At 24.3% G+C, this 15,696-nt stretch overlaps 2 protein-coding genes across 2 annotated transcripts; both read left to right on the forward strand.

Moving 5' to 3' along the window:
• The first annotated feature begins 2,528 nt into the window (after positions 1 to 2,528).
• LOC112693328 (NF-kappa-B inhibitor cactus) lies at positions 2,529 to 8,276 on the forward strand. The gene is made up of 6 exons (XM_025568319.1): positions 2,529 to 3,417; positions 4,695 to 4,800; positions 5,388 to 5,589; positions 7,285 to 7,373; positions 7,855 to 8,034; positions 8,103 to 8,276. Exons 1-6 carry the CDS (start codon positions 3,062 to 3,064, stop codon positions 8,166 to 8,168), a joined length of 999 nt encoding a protein of 332 aa, XP_025424104.1. The 5' UTR covers positions 2,529 to 3,061; the 3' UTR covers positions 8,169 to 8,276.
• A 1,409-nt stretch (positions 8,277 to 9,685) lies between these two features.
• On the forward strand, positions 9,686 to 14,151 carry LOC112693327 (stress-induced-phosphoprotein 1). The gene is made up of 11 exons (XM_025568317.1): positions 9,686 to 9,883; positions 10,128 to 10,337; positions 10,416 to 10,696; positions 12,067 to 12,262; positions 12,422 to 12,548; positions 12,768 to 12,910; positions 12,986 to 13,163; positions 13,303 to 13,464; positions 13,528 to 13,631; positions 13,705 to 13,868; positions 13,947 to 14,151. Exons 1-11 carry the CDS (start codon positions 9,881 to 9,883, stop codon positions 14,017 to 14,019), a joined length of 1,641 nt encoding a protein of 546 aa, XP_025424102.1. The 5' UTR covers positions 9,686 to 9,880; the 3' UTR covers positions 14,020 to 14,151.
• Positions 14,152 to 15,696: the final 1,545 nt, after the last annotated feature.

A 15,696-nucleotide genomic window follows, 5' to 3' on the forward strand; every position in this document is an offset into this window, starting at 1 on the left:
TTGTAATTTATCAACTCAAATTTCAGATTAGTAAATTCTAATAGGCTTATCCTTTTTTTATGTTAAAATCAACTAAAATAAATTAAAACAATACAGAATTTTCGATCTAATTGTCGAGTGTTGTTATGTTACTATCGACCAGTGGCGTACATACGAGGGGGGGGTCTGGGTTCAAAAGGCCTACTAACATGTATGGTATATTTATTTAAAATATACTACCTACTCTATATCTACTTATAGTTATGAGCTTTATACTAACTTTCAACAGTTCATCTAGTTTTTATAAAACGATGAGTTCCTTCTTCGTTTTATAATGAAAATAAAATCTTGTTTCTTAAAACTTTCCAAATAACTTACAATACCTACTTACTGTGTATTTTTATTAGTTTAAAATGTTTAAAATTTTAATTTATTATTCATTTAGTTTCAGTATAAAACAGATAATTTAAAACCAAATAAACATACATATTTTACAATAATTAGTATAGCTATATGGGCAAATACAATGACATGAAGTCATTGGGATTTTACATTCCTTAAAAAATATAAATATCTAACCTGTTAATATACAGAGTAATGTAACTAAATACTTACTTCGGAGAAAAAACTGATTATTTGAAAAAAAAAATAATTTTTTATGTATTAGATTTTAAGTGTTTAAAATTGATTTGTATTTTATATTGTAATATTATTAAATTTGTATACATTTTTATGACTAATGACTATTAAGACTATGAATTTAATAATCAAATAATTTTTTATGAGTTATCGAATTAACTTTTTTATAGTGTTACTGATGAAAATGTTATTTTAACATATTACATTTCGTTTATTTATTACAAATTATTATTTTACTAGATCTATTAAATTTAAAATAGTGATTCAAAATCATACAAATCAAATATTATTATGAATATTAATAAAGATATTTTTGTTTATTATATATTTTTTATGCAAGACGGATAGTTTTCTGTGAATACCAATTAAAACCTGTTTTGTCTTAAATAAATAAAAAAATGTGTTGTTTTTATTCCTTAATATTATGTATGGGTATGCAATTATATGATATATTTATTGCATTTTGTTGAAATTCGGTTTGGCTTGAATTCTCAAAATAAATAAAAATTATAAATTCATTTTTAATATGTAAATGTATGCCTATCAATGTATATATATGGTACTAACTCCCAAGAAAAAGTAAATATTACGTCATTTTAAAATTATATTTCAGTGTATTGATTAAAACCAATTTTGTTATATAATACTATAATAGTATAGTTGGATATTATTACATTAATCGTTCATGTATTCACGTTCATATTTTGTGAAAGATATGTAAACGTCACTCGTTTTTTTTTCAAATATGTAGAACGCGAACATGAACGACGTTTATATTTTTAATGAATTTGAATCATTTTTGGGAAGATCAAATTTATTTACCATTTTAAATAAGATATTAGTTAAAAATTTCTTATTTTAATTACTAGGTTTACTATTTTTTATTTTTATTTTTTAGTGCTTGTGAATAATTTTATTTTATTTTTTAAGGTCATGTTCATAAAAAGTTGGGACCTAAAAAACTGGTCCGTAATCTTAGTATGTAACTATACGGAATAGAAATTTATTATCCCTCTAAACTTTTAAAAATTTACCGCTCCTTTAAATTTTTTAAGCAGAACCAATAGGACCTAAATATGCCCTAACCCTAAATATGCTCTAACTCAAATATGCCCCTGTTTATATAGAACGTAGGTAAGTAATTCATAAAAAAAAAAAATAAAAAAATTAAATGAACTTGATAATTTTTTTATAGAACTTGAACGTGATATTATGATATTGGCGTAATACATGAAGTACCAATCTGATATTTTCACTACTACTTTTTCAGTAACAGTAGTAACTGCAATTGCTACTGAAAAAAATCATAGCCATTCATTCGATAAAAAAGTTTGTGGGTAACCACTATCCACATTATCACGGCTCATGTATTGCAATTAAGATAATGTTATTGGATATTTCAATATTTTTTGTTGAACCTACTTCGTTTTTTTTCATCTTCATTTTTGATATTTACTAATTTTATTAGACGCACAATGTAAACGCTACAAAAATAAATCAATTTTACTTCTAGCCTTTTGGGCCCTTAGAGTAATTACCACAGATAACATCTGATTCATCTTATCTGTGCTATTACTCTATTATTATATGTTGTATATACTCGTAATCTATAAAAAAAAAATAGATTAGCAATTAGTATAATTAGCAATACTATTACGGGAAATATGATAAAATATTTTATTTTTAATTATTATTGTTTTTAAAATGGAAAAAAATTTACCCAACCAAGTTTTTTATGTTTAAAAGTTTTAATTTAGAATTAAGAGAGCGGTAAATTCTAAATTAAAGGCTTCGAAAGTATTCTATCTTTTCTTTATACTACATTTAATATATTAAAGGGAATTAAATATTCTTTCTAAGTGGATCCACTGCTTCGTAGTGTTATAGTGCCCCGCTTCGTTTTCATCGCTTTATCTTCTACTCAGTAAAAAGCAATGTTTCCTTTCCTCTAACTAGTGAAACTCATACACCAGAGTAGTTCAGGCATCAGACTTCGGTATGTTGCCATAAAGTATCTTTTATGTAGTATCTACCGAACACTGAGCATTGCTTGTTATTACTTTTGTTGTGTGTAGATACCATGTCGCAATAATAACAATACATTAGAATTATTTGAATTTTACCTACAACTTTAAATTCTGTGTTCGCAGCAGTTTTTTTTATTTTTATTTTTGTTATAATTGTTTAATAATTGTCGATTACCAATATTTTTTCTAGTCTCTCTGTGTTTTGTAGTGAATTATAGAAATAATTTTGTTGCTTTATTGCGTTTTAAATCCGTGTACAACTGTTGTAGTATAAACACCTCTTCAAGGAAATCATTTTCTGATATGTTGCATAGGCAATATTTGCGATAGGTGTAAATCACTTTTTATCTCTCAATTAAAAAAAAAGAAGTCGTTTCATACTTAAACATTCTAAAATACTGTTTTAAAAATACATCATGTGGTCAAAAAGCAACGCAACTAAATTAAAGAATGAACCTTTAGGCAAGCGGGAGAAACAACAGCAACATATTAAAAATGAAAAGTTCAATGAAGCAAATGTAAAAACTGATTCTGGAATTGTATCAGATGTCAGTCAATCTTATGAATTATTTCCCAAGGAGAATAGTGATGATGATATCCAACCGTTAGTTAACAATCCTAAAGAAACAAAATTGAGCAGCACAGTGAATATTGATGATGATTCGGGCTGTGTAAGTGAATTAGATATCAATACTAAAGACATCTCTAAACAATTTCCAAAGAAAGAATATGATTGGAGGTTTAATTTTCAACAGGATGAATATGGAGACACGTATGTATATTATTTATATTTAACTGATAATATCAAATTTGATTGGAAAATAAGTAATATTAAAACCTACACCTACTTTCTACAAAATATAACAGTATAAAATATAAATGTTAATATTAACGGTTATAATAAAAATCTCTATTTTATCAAAAATCTGAACTTGTCAGGAATCTGCTAGATATGAAACATATTTCTTTCAAATTAAGTTTTATAATTTTATAATTTTTTCTGAAATACAGGGAACAAGGTCTGCAGTTTAATATATGACCTATAATCTTAATTATTTATTGAGAGTTTAAATGTATAAGTAAAGTTTTAGAAATTATTTAAATAGCTGTATGGAAAGCTGCATTTGTGCTAGATACCTTGGTTCTCCCTTTAAAAAGGGTGAATGGTTTAAAAATAATCTTTTTTTTTGTTTTAAACAAGAATCTTTTCCTTTCTAGATGTCCAATTATGTAGTGAAATGAGTTTGGTTAGAAATATTTTTATAAAATTATTACTTAACTACTATACATACAGTACTTACTATTTTGAACCATAATTAGTATTGAATTCAATAATTTTATGGGTAACACAAATAAATTGTAAAAAATAGTGATTATTAATAACATTAGTTATGTATACTATTATATGTATACCTTAAAGGTATAGGTGTGCGTATAGAAGTATGTCGAGGTCAGAGACTAATATATTTATGTATTTTATATTTATTATATATATTTTTTATGACAAGGGATGAATTTTTTTAAAATTATTGTACATTTTTAAAAAGGCTTTGAAGAACAAGACTACTGGTCTCTTTTTAATTAGTCTTTTAACTGTGTTTAGCATCTCTAATTTTGAAGTAAATTTGGCAGATAATAATTTTTTTAAATTTTAAAATGTATTTAGTTAATAATGTATTAGTTATGAAATAATATATACATTTCCTATATTATTACTTTCAGTAGGAAATATTCTTTGTTTTTAAGGTAATAAATTATGAAATAAGTCTTTACAATAACTTTTAGTCTACTAGTAAGCAATTATTAAGTATAAATATAAATAGTTGATATTTTTTACTCTAGTTACAGTTGTATAATTTATTAGGAGAAGAAAAATAATTGATTTCCTTTTGACCAGAATATAAATTACAACAGTATAACTATTATGTATAAATTTGAATTTGGACGATTATTTTTATCATATTCTTATTTGATAAATCCTAAGTTGATCATTGATTAAACAATAGTTAAATTAAATATTAATTTTAATTCTTTTTATTATTTTTTTAGAAATCTTCATCTTGCTATTCTTTGTGGATATGTTGAAGAGGCAAAACGGTTGATTGAAAATTGTCCAGAATCTAACCTACTTGATATTCAAAACTATGATGGACAAGTATGTGCATATATACATACAGTTATTCATAATTAAATATTATATTTATTTTATAAAACAGTTTATAAAATTGATTTTTTAAAAAAAATGTGATAAATTATATTTCCCATTAAAAAAATATTAAATTTATCTGAACATAATTTTTTAAATGATTTTATTTCATTGAATAAGATTTGAAATCACTAACTTGAAATATATATTAAAAGTAGCGAGTAAAATTAGTTAGTTAGTTTTTTTTACATTTAAATTATTTGTATGACCTTAGAATGTTTCAAAAAGGTATTAAAAATTATAAATAAATATGAGCAATTATTAAACTTTTAAAGCTGACCTTAATTGCTTCTAATTGTGTTTATGAATCATAGTTTAAGTTAAAGGTAACTGAAAAAATGTTATCACTACAGATAATTAATAAAATATTTTTATGTTAAGTTAATCAATTTATTTAAATCGTTATTTTCCAAATTAATGAATATTTAATATATTAAAATATGTATTTGACTAACTCTTTATTTATGTTTAAGACTAATATAGATATATTATTATTTATTTTTTTTTTTTACTGATTGAATATATAATTTTTTTAGAGTGCTCTTCATTTGGCTGTTTTGACCAATCAATGCGAAATAATTGAATCTCTAATGATTGCTAAAGCTAATGGAGAATTGTTAGATTATGATGGAAATACAGCAATTCATTTAGCCTGTTATAATGGATTTCTGGATTGTTTAAATACTTTATCTAAACATTTAACATTATCAAAAATGTTAGATATTATAAATTATGATGGTAAGTATTTTTAACAGCCATTAACCTAGTTATAACTTAACACTTTATTGTAGTTAATTCTAATAAAAATATTACATTATACTATACTTTTGTTTGAAATTACAATTGTGGTGATTTTTTTATTATTACAAATATTTCATAAATACTATAAGTATATAAACAAATATTATACATGAGTTTAATTTTAAGAAAATAAAAGAATAGCTATATACATCATGCATAAATAAATATATTTAATAATAAAATAGGTATTATAACAGTATTTTATTTATAACTTATTTTATCTGGCATATTTTGTTGTATGTTTAAAATTGTGATTGGCTAATATCCAATATTCTAAATTGTAGGTGTTATTTAATACCAGTTAATATTTTTAATTTATTTTTTAATAAAATATCATGTATACACTTTGTGATTTAATGAGTTGTATTAATATTCGTGTTAATAGGTTATGTGTTTAATTACTATAGGTATACTCTCCTAAAAATCATAGTTTTTATGAAATAAAAATTCTAGAATTATCATAATACAATTTATAATTTTTAGGGATATATTAAAATTGTTTTTATATTTTTATTTATTTAAGTACCCCACAAATATTAAATTTATTTCACTTGAAAGGAGGAAATAACTTTTAGCAGTAGGTAAAATATAATATATTATTGATATAATATATTGTCCTTGATCATTCCCCTACTTGGTTTTCAGATTTGGCCATGATTTTTGCAATGATGTCATGTGAATTTATGGAATGAATGAATTTAAATGTAATATGTTAAACATAATTGTAAATCTAAATATTTTTAACCGGAGTCATGTTATTCTTGAACAACAATTATTTTTTTAATTTAATTAATTATCCATCGTTTATTGATAATATGATTTTTTATCTTTTGACAATTATTAATATTAGTTTCTTAGTTTCTTATTATATTTTAAAATAAAATATTAATTTTTTATTACCTATGGAAGTAATTTGCTAATTATAAAATTTTTTATTTAAAATAAAGTATAACTTAACTATAAAAAGGAATTGATTTAATTTTTTTAGAATTGTTAAAATTGTAGACTATATTATATGAATAATATTGTGAACAAATTATATTCTTATTTATTTTGAATATTTATAAATTGATATTACTTAGGACTGATGTTAACTCTATTGTTAATGTTTTGTAAGTGTTAATGTTTTTTTTATTATTTGATTGTACATTAACATACTAAAACTAATTTTTTAAGTGTCGTTTTTTGCTATCTAACCAATATATATTAAAGGTTAGTTGAGTTAAGTTTTTAAATAAAAATAAAGTACTTTTTGGTTTGGTAAATAAGAACATTTTAAATCAATATAAAGTTTGGAATCTCAAGTAAAATTATTGTATATTTTAGTTATGAAAATCTCACTATTAAGGTTTTGTGGGCTTTTAAAATTATCATTATTTTAGCCAGATGGATTTCTTATTTTTTTTTTTTAGAATTATAAGTGTTAATTATTGTTCTTATTATCAATATTTTAAGATTTTTAATAAGACATAATCGTATTTAAAATTATAAAAGAGATTTATAATTTGAAACATTTAAAAAATAATATATATTTATCATACTTAAAAAGCAATAAAATATTAGTATTGGTACATACACTAATTATATTTGATTTGGATTTAAAACAAAAATACATTTTTCTTTTTGTTTCAGGATTAGCTTGTATTCATATTGCAACAATTGCTGATCATTTAAATATACTAAAATTTGTAGTTGATCGCTCAAAAAATGTTAATATCACAGTAAGTATAAAATATTTTTTTCAGTGATTAATATATTATGTGACAAATATTCATGAATTTAAAAATAAGCTAATCATAATTTGAAAATAAAATAGTCAAATACCTAGTTCTTTTGGCCTTTTTTTATAAGATAGTGTTTGTAATTGTTTATTTTATCTATATATTAATTATTAGTGCAATAAAAACTAAATCATTAAAAAATTTTTTTGTAAAAACTCATTTAAAATTATTTATTATACACAATTTTTAGTAACTATTATATATTTGGAAATTAAAAATAGGTAATTACAAAAGGCTAGTGTTTTTACTGTTATATAATTTGAATAAGTTTTGAAAAGTAATTAGAAAAAATCTACATTCTAAATTCTAAAATTGTAGGAATTACCTAACAATTAATTGATATAAAAATAATAAATTTTCAATGAATTTAATTATTGATAATTTATGGACATTTGTAATAAATGTATATGTTTATTTTTAGGATTATAAAAGTGGATTCACTGCATTACATTTTGCTAAAGCTCTGAACAGAAAAAACCTTATTGAATATTTATTAGAAAAAGTAGATTCAAGTATTGAAAGTTATGCTGGAAGGTTGGCATATGAAATTGACGATGATTATGATTATGATGATGATGAAGATGAAGATGATGAAGAGGAAGTATGTATATTTGTATGTTTATTACATAATATTTATGTTTGATAATAATTTTTAAACTTTGATTACAGTCTGGTGATCTTGTTAATTCAATGAGTGTGCTTCAGTTACCTATTAATAATTCAGTCAAATGTTGATGAATAAATCTAAAATTCCTGATGTACCTATTTGTATGCATTATTTTTGTTATATCATAGATCCAGTTAAACACATCTGATAATGTTTGCATTAACATTTTTAAAGTGCAGAACATTGTCTTAAATTAGTTTATAGTTAACAAATTATGAATGTAAAATTTAATATTTCTAAATTATTGATTTTTTTCCTTTTTATGTTAGTTATTAAAAGTTTGTATTTGATATGCATATTAACTTTTTTAATTGTTGGAAATGTCTAGTGGATTATGAATGAAAAATTTATTTTTATAAAATCATTTGTTTATTTTTAAATCTTTTTTTTTTTTTTATATAAATAAATGTAATTTTTATGTTTAAAAACTTCGAATTATTGAATAGTGTAGTAATAAAATGTATAAAAATATGACAAGACAATTTTAAATAAAATATCTTATAAAATGAAATGTATTTATATTTGTATTAATATCCTTCTTTATAAATATCATTTGAATTTTTTATGCGGACGCCATACAGTTTGAGTTTTAATAACTACAGTACTCAACTGAATAATGTGTTTGCACAACTTTTTGTAACAAAATGAGATATAAATTATATCAGTATATAATAAATCTTAATTACAATTGATGTTTTACATATAATTTAGTTATAAATTATTGTTGTCAATCAATTTTTTTTACTAACTTATTTGATCGATAGTATTCAAAATGGTATAATATCCTCATATCTCCAGCTTGTATTATCCTAGCTCGTATTGCTGATTCTTAGATTGAAAGGTGCTGAAGTACAACTCAGATGTGAACTACAAATCAATACTATATAAATGTAGGTTAATTTTAAATCAATCAAAAATTAAAATACTTATAGTTAGAATGTTTGAATATTAATTGAGAGTAATTATATAAAATTGATTTAAAATGTTTTTAATTTTATAATTTATAAAGAGTATATAATTATTGGTTTATTTTAATCATAATATTAAAAAGTATTAAGATATTTATATATATATTGAAATATTTTGAGTAAGAAACTACAAACAAAAAAATACAATTAGAAATGTTGCTATTGAAATAAATGCTGTGATAAAAAAAATGAGAAATAATAGAAATGAAAAATCATTTGATGTCTAATAGAATAATGTGATAGTTTTCAGTAAAACATAATACTGATGTTTCACTTAATGCACCTGGTTAGTAAAAAAGTAAAAAATTAAAATGGAAATCAGAGTTAGAAGTTAGTTTTCCTAAAATGTGATAACGTAAACAGTTTCAGGTGCTTATACTAATAAAAAAAAAAATAAAATAAAATAAAAAATAAATTCAAGTTTTTAGTTGAAGCTTTCACGTTTTCCACATTTAAACCATGAGGAAATCAAGTTGTAATATATAAAAATTAAAAATTAATAGTCATGATATATTAAAAAAAATAAATAAATAACAGTGTCACCAATCATGAAATGGCGTTTCAACACCTAACATTGGTTGCACTGGCCGGTGATTGTTCTTCAAGACACTTCTAGAATATTCTCCGACAATTGTTTAGAATTCAATTTCGACGTTCAGTCTGTTCAACATTTGATTTTTGATCTCGAATTAGTACTACGATTCTCGTGGGCTATAAGAATCACTATTTCTTTTTTTATGTTTTATTTTTGATTCAATCTTTCAACTTCATTCTTGTATTGCGTTGACTTTACGGACTGTAACATCAAAGTTATGGTAAGTACTGTAATTTGTTAAATTTAAATCGGTAACCCTACTCAAATATAAATACACCCACTTTTTTTTTTATGTTGATTTTTAATATCTTACCAGTACAAATTAAAGTTTTTGTATATATAATACTAGTTTTTTATGACTGAGACAAATTATTTTACAATCTATTGGGTTGTCTCATTCATGAATATCTATCACACATGTGCTTTAAATATTTTTATTTATTTTTTGTTATGTTAATGTTAAGGCATTAGATTTAAAAGAAAAAGGCAATGCTGCATTGTCAGCTGGAAATTATGAACAAGCTATTGAATATTATACTGAAGCCATTGCAATAGATCCCAATAATCATGTACTTTTTAGTAATCGATCAGCTGCATATGCCAAGCAAGGGCAATATCTAAAAGCATTAGAAGATGCTGAAAAGACCGTGGCTATTAAACCCGATTGGCCTAAAGTTAGTTGGATTGATTGATTGATTGATTGATATAATTATGAGGCTTTCATAATTGAAGTGCTATTTTTTTCGTTTTAGGGATACTCGAGAAAGGGAGCAGCTCTGGTATTCTTAGGTAAGAAAAATGAAGCAATTGCTGCATATGAAGAGGGGCTGAAGTATGATCCTAACAACCAGCAGTTGCTTGACTGTTTAAGAGATGTAGAAATGTCAAGAGAGAATCCTTTTGGACCAAGTAGTAGTTTTCCTATGGAAGCATTTATGAAACTTGCTAAAGATCCTAGAACTAAAGATTTTATCAAAGATCCAAAGTTCATGACTTTACTAATGGAATGTCAAAGAGATCCTCAAAAGTTAATGTAAGTTATTATATAGTTACAATGTTGGTCTTAAATTTGTTTTTTTTTTCCATCCTTAGATTTGTTCAATGATTTTGATAGATCTCCACTGGTCTCTATCCAATCATACTACTCTTAATTCTTTGTATTTATTTTTTCCTATATCTTCTATGATTTGTTTCATAAATAGTTTTTTTGGTCTACCTTTTCCAGTTTTTACGTCTATATTTCCTTCTATCATTGTTTCATTGTTTCTTATATGTCCAATTCATTACATTTGTTAATACACATTTTATTAATTTGTTTTGATTCTAATTCATAACATTAAGTATTGTTGTTTTATTTGTACAATTGAAGTGATCTTGTATATATTTTTTCTATTTATATGCATAAATTATTAATTTATTCTTAAATTTTTATTTTATTTGTAAGTACTTTTTTCATTTAGTAGGACTCCTGATACTTGTTTATTTAATCATTTTGGTACCCGGAAGTGCAATTAATGGGTACCTTTTATTGTTAAATTACTTAAGTATAGTTAAACTCGTTCACTGCCACCGCTGATTACAGATCGGCGCTAGTAGTAGCGTGCTTATGGCCGCCGCCGATCCGTGATCGTCACTAGTTTTTATATTTAGATATGTTTATAAATAATTCGGCTATAGAAACACTGCTTCAATATTTATCATGGCCATTCAGAACGTATTAATAAACAATGCTTTGCAGTTGGTTTTGTGTTTCCTGTGTATTTTCGTTAAACTATATTGAAAACAACTACAGTACCCTTGCAATTTGCACGCTTTTGTTTTTCTAGACATATTATTCTTTTATAATTCGTATTCTATATTTTAGTATATATTTAATTTATATTATAATAACATGGATCTTCCTGCCGGTCCATCAAGAGTTGATCGCTCTCGAAGTCCCATCAAAAGCATGAAAACACACATATTATCGGCACACATAATATGTTATCAACAGTTATGCAGCGTGTGACACTAGACTAGGAATATACTTGCGGGGGTGAATGTATTAAGGAGAAATAAACAATATTGATTTTACATTTTTCTTTTTTTGGAAAACCTGGGTATTTGAATCAACAGGTATTACTTGGTAGGTTTTAGAGCCTTAACATATTGTAATATTAAATAATACAATAGAAGGTTTGATTCTCTTTTTAAGTTTATGCATCTGCTTTTATCAACAGATAACTTTAAATCTAAGTGCTGTTGAGTCTTAATAAATTATTTGTGTTAACTAAAATTACCATTATTAATTTGATACTTGAGGTATAATATCTAATCATACAAAAATTTAAAATTGCATATATTATTTTATTTTTTAATTTGGCTAAATTTATTATTTAACTACTTAATTTGATGTAATTTTAGAATGCACATGCAAGATCCTAGAATTTCCGCAGCATTAAGTGTTATTATGGGAATCAATTTAATGGGAGATGATGAAAAAATGGAAACTGAACCATCATATACATCTCCTCCTGAACCGAAAAAAGAATGCAAGAAAGAACCTTCACCTCCTCCACAAAAAAATGAAGATGAAGGATTAACAGAAGAACAAAAAGAGGCAATTAAGCGTTTATACTTGTTTATACTTAATTTTTTCTCAGTCTAGGTAATGCTTTTATTTTTATAAAATAGTTTTATATTGAATTATATATTTTGTTATTAGTTAAGGTTTTTTGTTAAATTATTAATTTATCATTTTTATTTTTGTTTTGTTTAGGCAAAAAAAGAAAAGGATTTAGGCAACGAAGAATATAAAAAGAAGAACTTTGATGCAGCACTTACACATTACAATAAAGCTATTGAGTTAGAACCTACAAACATGACATTTTACAATAATGTGGCTGGTACAAAGATACTATTTTCAATATTATGCAATATAAGAATTATTGTTGCAGTTATTTTTTTAAATAAATTTATTTTTTTTATTAGCTTTTTATAATCTAGCTCAACGAAAAAATAAACCTTAATGATAAATTAACAAATCCTAGAGAACAGCATGAATTTTAATCAAATTTTTTTACATTATAATCATTGATTTTTATTAATAACTTAATTTTGTTTAGCTGTTTATTTTGAACAAAAGGAATATAAAAAATGTATTGAGCAATGTGAAAAAGCAGTTGAAGTTGGTCGAGAAAATAGAGCAGATTTCAAATTAATTGCTAAAGCTTTCTCTAGAATTGGAAATGCTTATAAAAAACTAGAGGTTAGAATTTTTAATTAAAAATATTTCTTAAAAATAATTAATCAATTTACTTTTTTTAATTTGATTATTATTTAGGATTATAAAAGTGCTAAAACATATTTTGAAAAATCTATGTCTGAACACAGAACTCCAGAAGTCAAGACTATTATTACTCAATTAGAAAAAAAAATAAAAGAAGATGAACGTAAAGCATATGTTGATCCAGTAAAAGCTGAAGAAGCTAAAGAAAAAGGAAATGAATTTTTCAATAAAGGTAATTTTTGATACGGTTTATATTTATATGTATGTTTAATAATTACAAGGGATAAGTCAAAAAAAAAAAAAATTCACTCTGGTGGTGTCTTGTTAAGTTTAATCTTGATAAGTTATATATTTTTTTTTTTTTTTTATAGGTCAGTTTGCTGATGCTGTTAAATATTATAGTGAAGCCATTATGCGTAATCCTGATGAGCCTAAATATTACAGCAATCGGGCTGCATGTTATACCAAATTAGCAGCTTTTGATTTGGGGTTGAAAGACTGTGAAACATGTGTTCAGTTGGATCCTAAATTTTGTACGATTTTATTTATTATTAAGTATTTTATATTGGAGTCTAACTTAATTTTTATTTTTATAGTGAAAGGATGGATAAGAAAAGGTAAGATCTTACAGGGTATGCAGCAATCTTCTAAAGCATTATCAGCTTATCAAAAAGCTTTGGAAATCGATGCATCTAATACTGTGAGTTAAATACATTTTCAAATACTTGCAATTCAGATATTTCATTTTTATATTTATTAATTTTTCTTTGTAGGAAGCCTTAGAAGGTTATCGAGCCTGTTCTATAGCAGCCAATTCAGACCCTGAAGAAATGCGTAAGCGTGCAATGGCTGATCCTGAAGTTCAAGATATTATTAGAGATCCTGCAATGCGTTTAATTCTTGAACAAATGCAGAATGATCCTAAAGCTTTGAGCGAGTAAGTTAATTAAATATCAGTAGTTATAGGTATCGTAATTGTTAACAACTTTGTTACATAAAAAAAAATTTTTTTCAGTCATTTGAAAAATCCAGAAATTGCTAGTAAAATCCAAAAATTGATAGAATCTGGTTTAATCGCTATTCGTTGAATTTGATGATGGAGAATGGTCACAGTTGTTCCACATTTTAAAAGCATCTTACGCTACTTTCAATGCTTTTTTTTTATAATTGTATATTATTTTTTTTTCCAATATAAAATTAGACATGAAAATAATTAAACTATAAAATATTTAAGCATACAATTTTTATGTCATAAATATATTACTAGGTTAATTTTAAAACTGTTTAAAATATTTTTCAATTTTTATACAATGTTCTTTTTACATGTAACCCTGAGTTTTGTGTTGATATTGGTGTAAAGAGTTGAAGATTTGAATATGATTGGGTATGTTCGAATAAAAATGAAGTTAACCATGAACTGGTTAGTATAATATTTCTGATTCTATGTTTTAAATTTGTGTTAGTAATTCCAATAACATAATGAAATAAATTAATAAGTATTTTTTTTATTCTTAATATGTTATGTTTATAACTCTTAATTAAATATTAATGAAAAAATTGTACCATAATATTTCTGATTTATTTTAGGAAACTTAAATATAAGTTAAATGTAGGTTAACATACTTGACCCGGACGTCGTTCAATTATGATAATGCAAAATACCTAATTCCATGAATTCTTCGTATTTATTCTAACATTAAATAGTTACTTTTGTCTCCCAAATGTCAATCATTTGTATACCTTATTAGTATGCGCTCAACCCTGGATTATTTATTACGCTTGGCTTTGTGTACTCTGTATTTCGCAGAATCACTTTTTACATAGGTTATATACCACTGTGTGCTTTGTATTTACCATATTGTTATTTGGAAAACGCCAATATTCCTTTAGCCATTACAACCGCACTACTGGTGCCTATTATAAGTTATTCTAATTAATATTAATCATGTGGCATGTGGTCCACCATATAATGATACTTGTAAGGACCTACATCAACGTATGTCCGTAATACTAGAATTTTTTTTCCAAGTGGCAAATATTTTTTTTACATGGGCTAAGGTTTTTTTTTAGCAAATAGTGAGGTCATTTAAATAAAATGAATATTTTCGTATCATATAATGTAATATAGCTATTATTATTTGCGTGATATACTACCACAATTATATGAAAATGAACAAATTTTAATCATAACTAAAATAAATATTTACAATTCAGTCTATCTAAAGAAAACTTAAAACACGAGTCTTCGAAATACGAAAGTATTGACATAAATTACAAATGTTTAAAAACTATAAATTTCATAAATTTTTTATTGTAGCTTTTTTAAAAATAATGTTATACGACTATTATATCAAACATATTTTTCAGTGGGGGGGGGGGGAGATTTACAAACTAAACTTATACATGACTCAACAAATCTTCGGCTCTTGAGTGTTGTAATCATAGATATATTAATATATGATCATAATATGATTGTTATAACAGTGTTAATACAGGGTGAGTGCGTAATAAATATCTATTGTAATTTGTAAATGTGTACGTATCATAATAGGGACCGGTCCAATGTGTGATATACCGATTAGTGGCTGGTCCAGTGTGTGATCTATCGATAAATGGCTTGTTTAATGTGTGATTAATTTGTGATTGTTTATGTTCCTATAATGCTGCTTATTATATTTATACTGCAAAAGTCGTCAAATATTTAAGTTAGTATCGGGTGGCAGCCACCATTTTACTTGACGGTCTAATGCACAGCTAACTTTTAT

This window comes from Sipha flava, unplaced genomic scaffold, assembly GCF_003268045.1.
Source record: "Sipha flava isolate LNK unplaced genomic scaffold, YSA_version1 85_pilon_pilon, whole genome shotgun sequence".
In the NCBI taxonomy this organism is placed as follows: domain Eukaryota; kingdom Metazoa; phylum Arthropoda; class Insecta; order Hemiptera; family Aphididae; genus Sipha; species Sipha flava.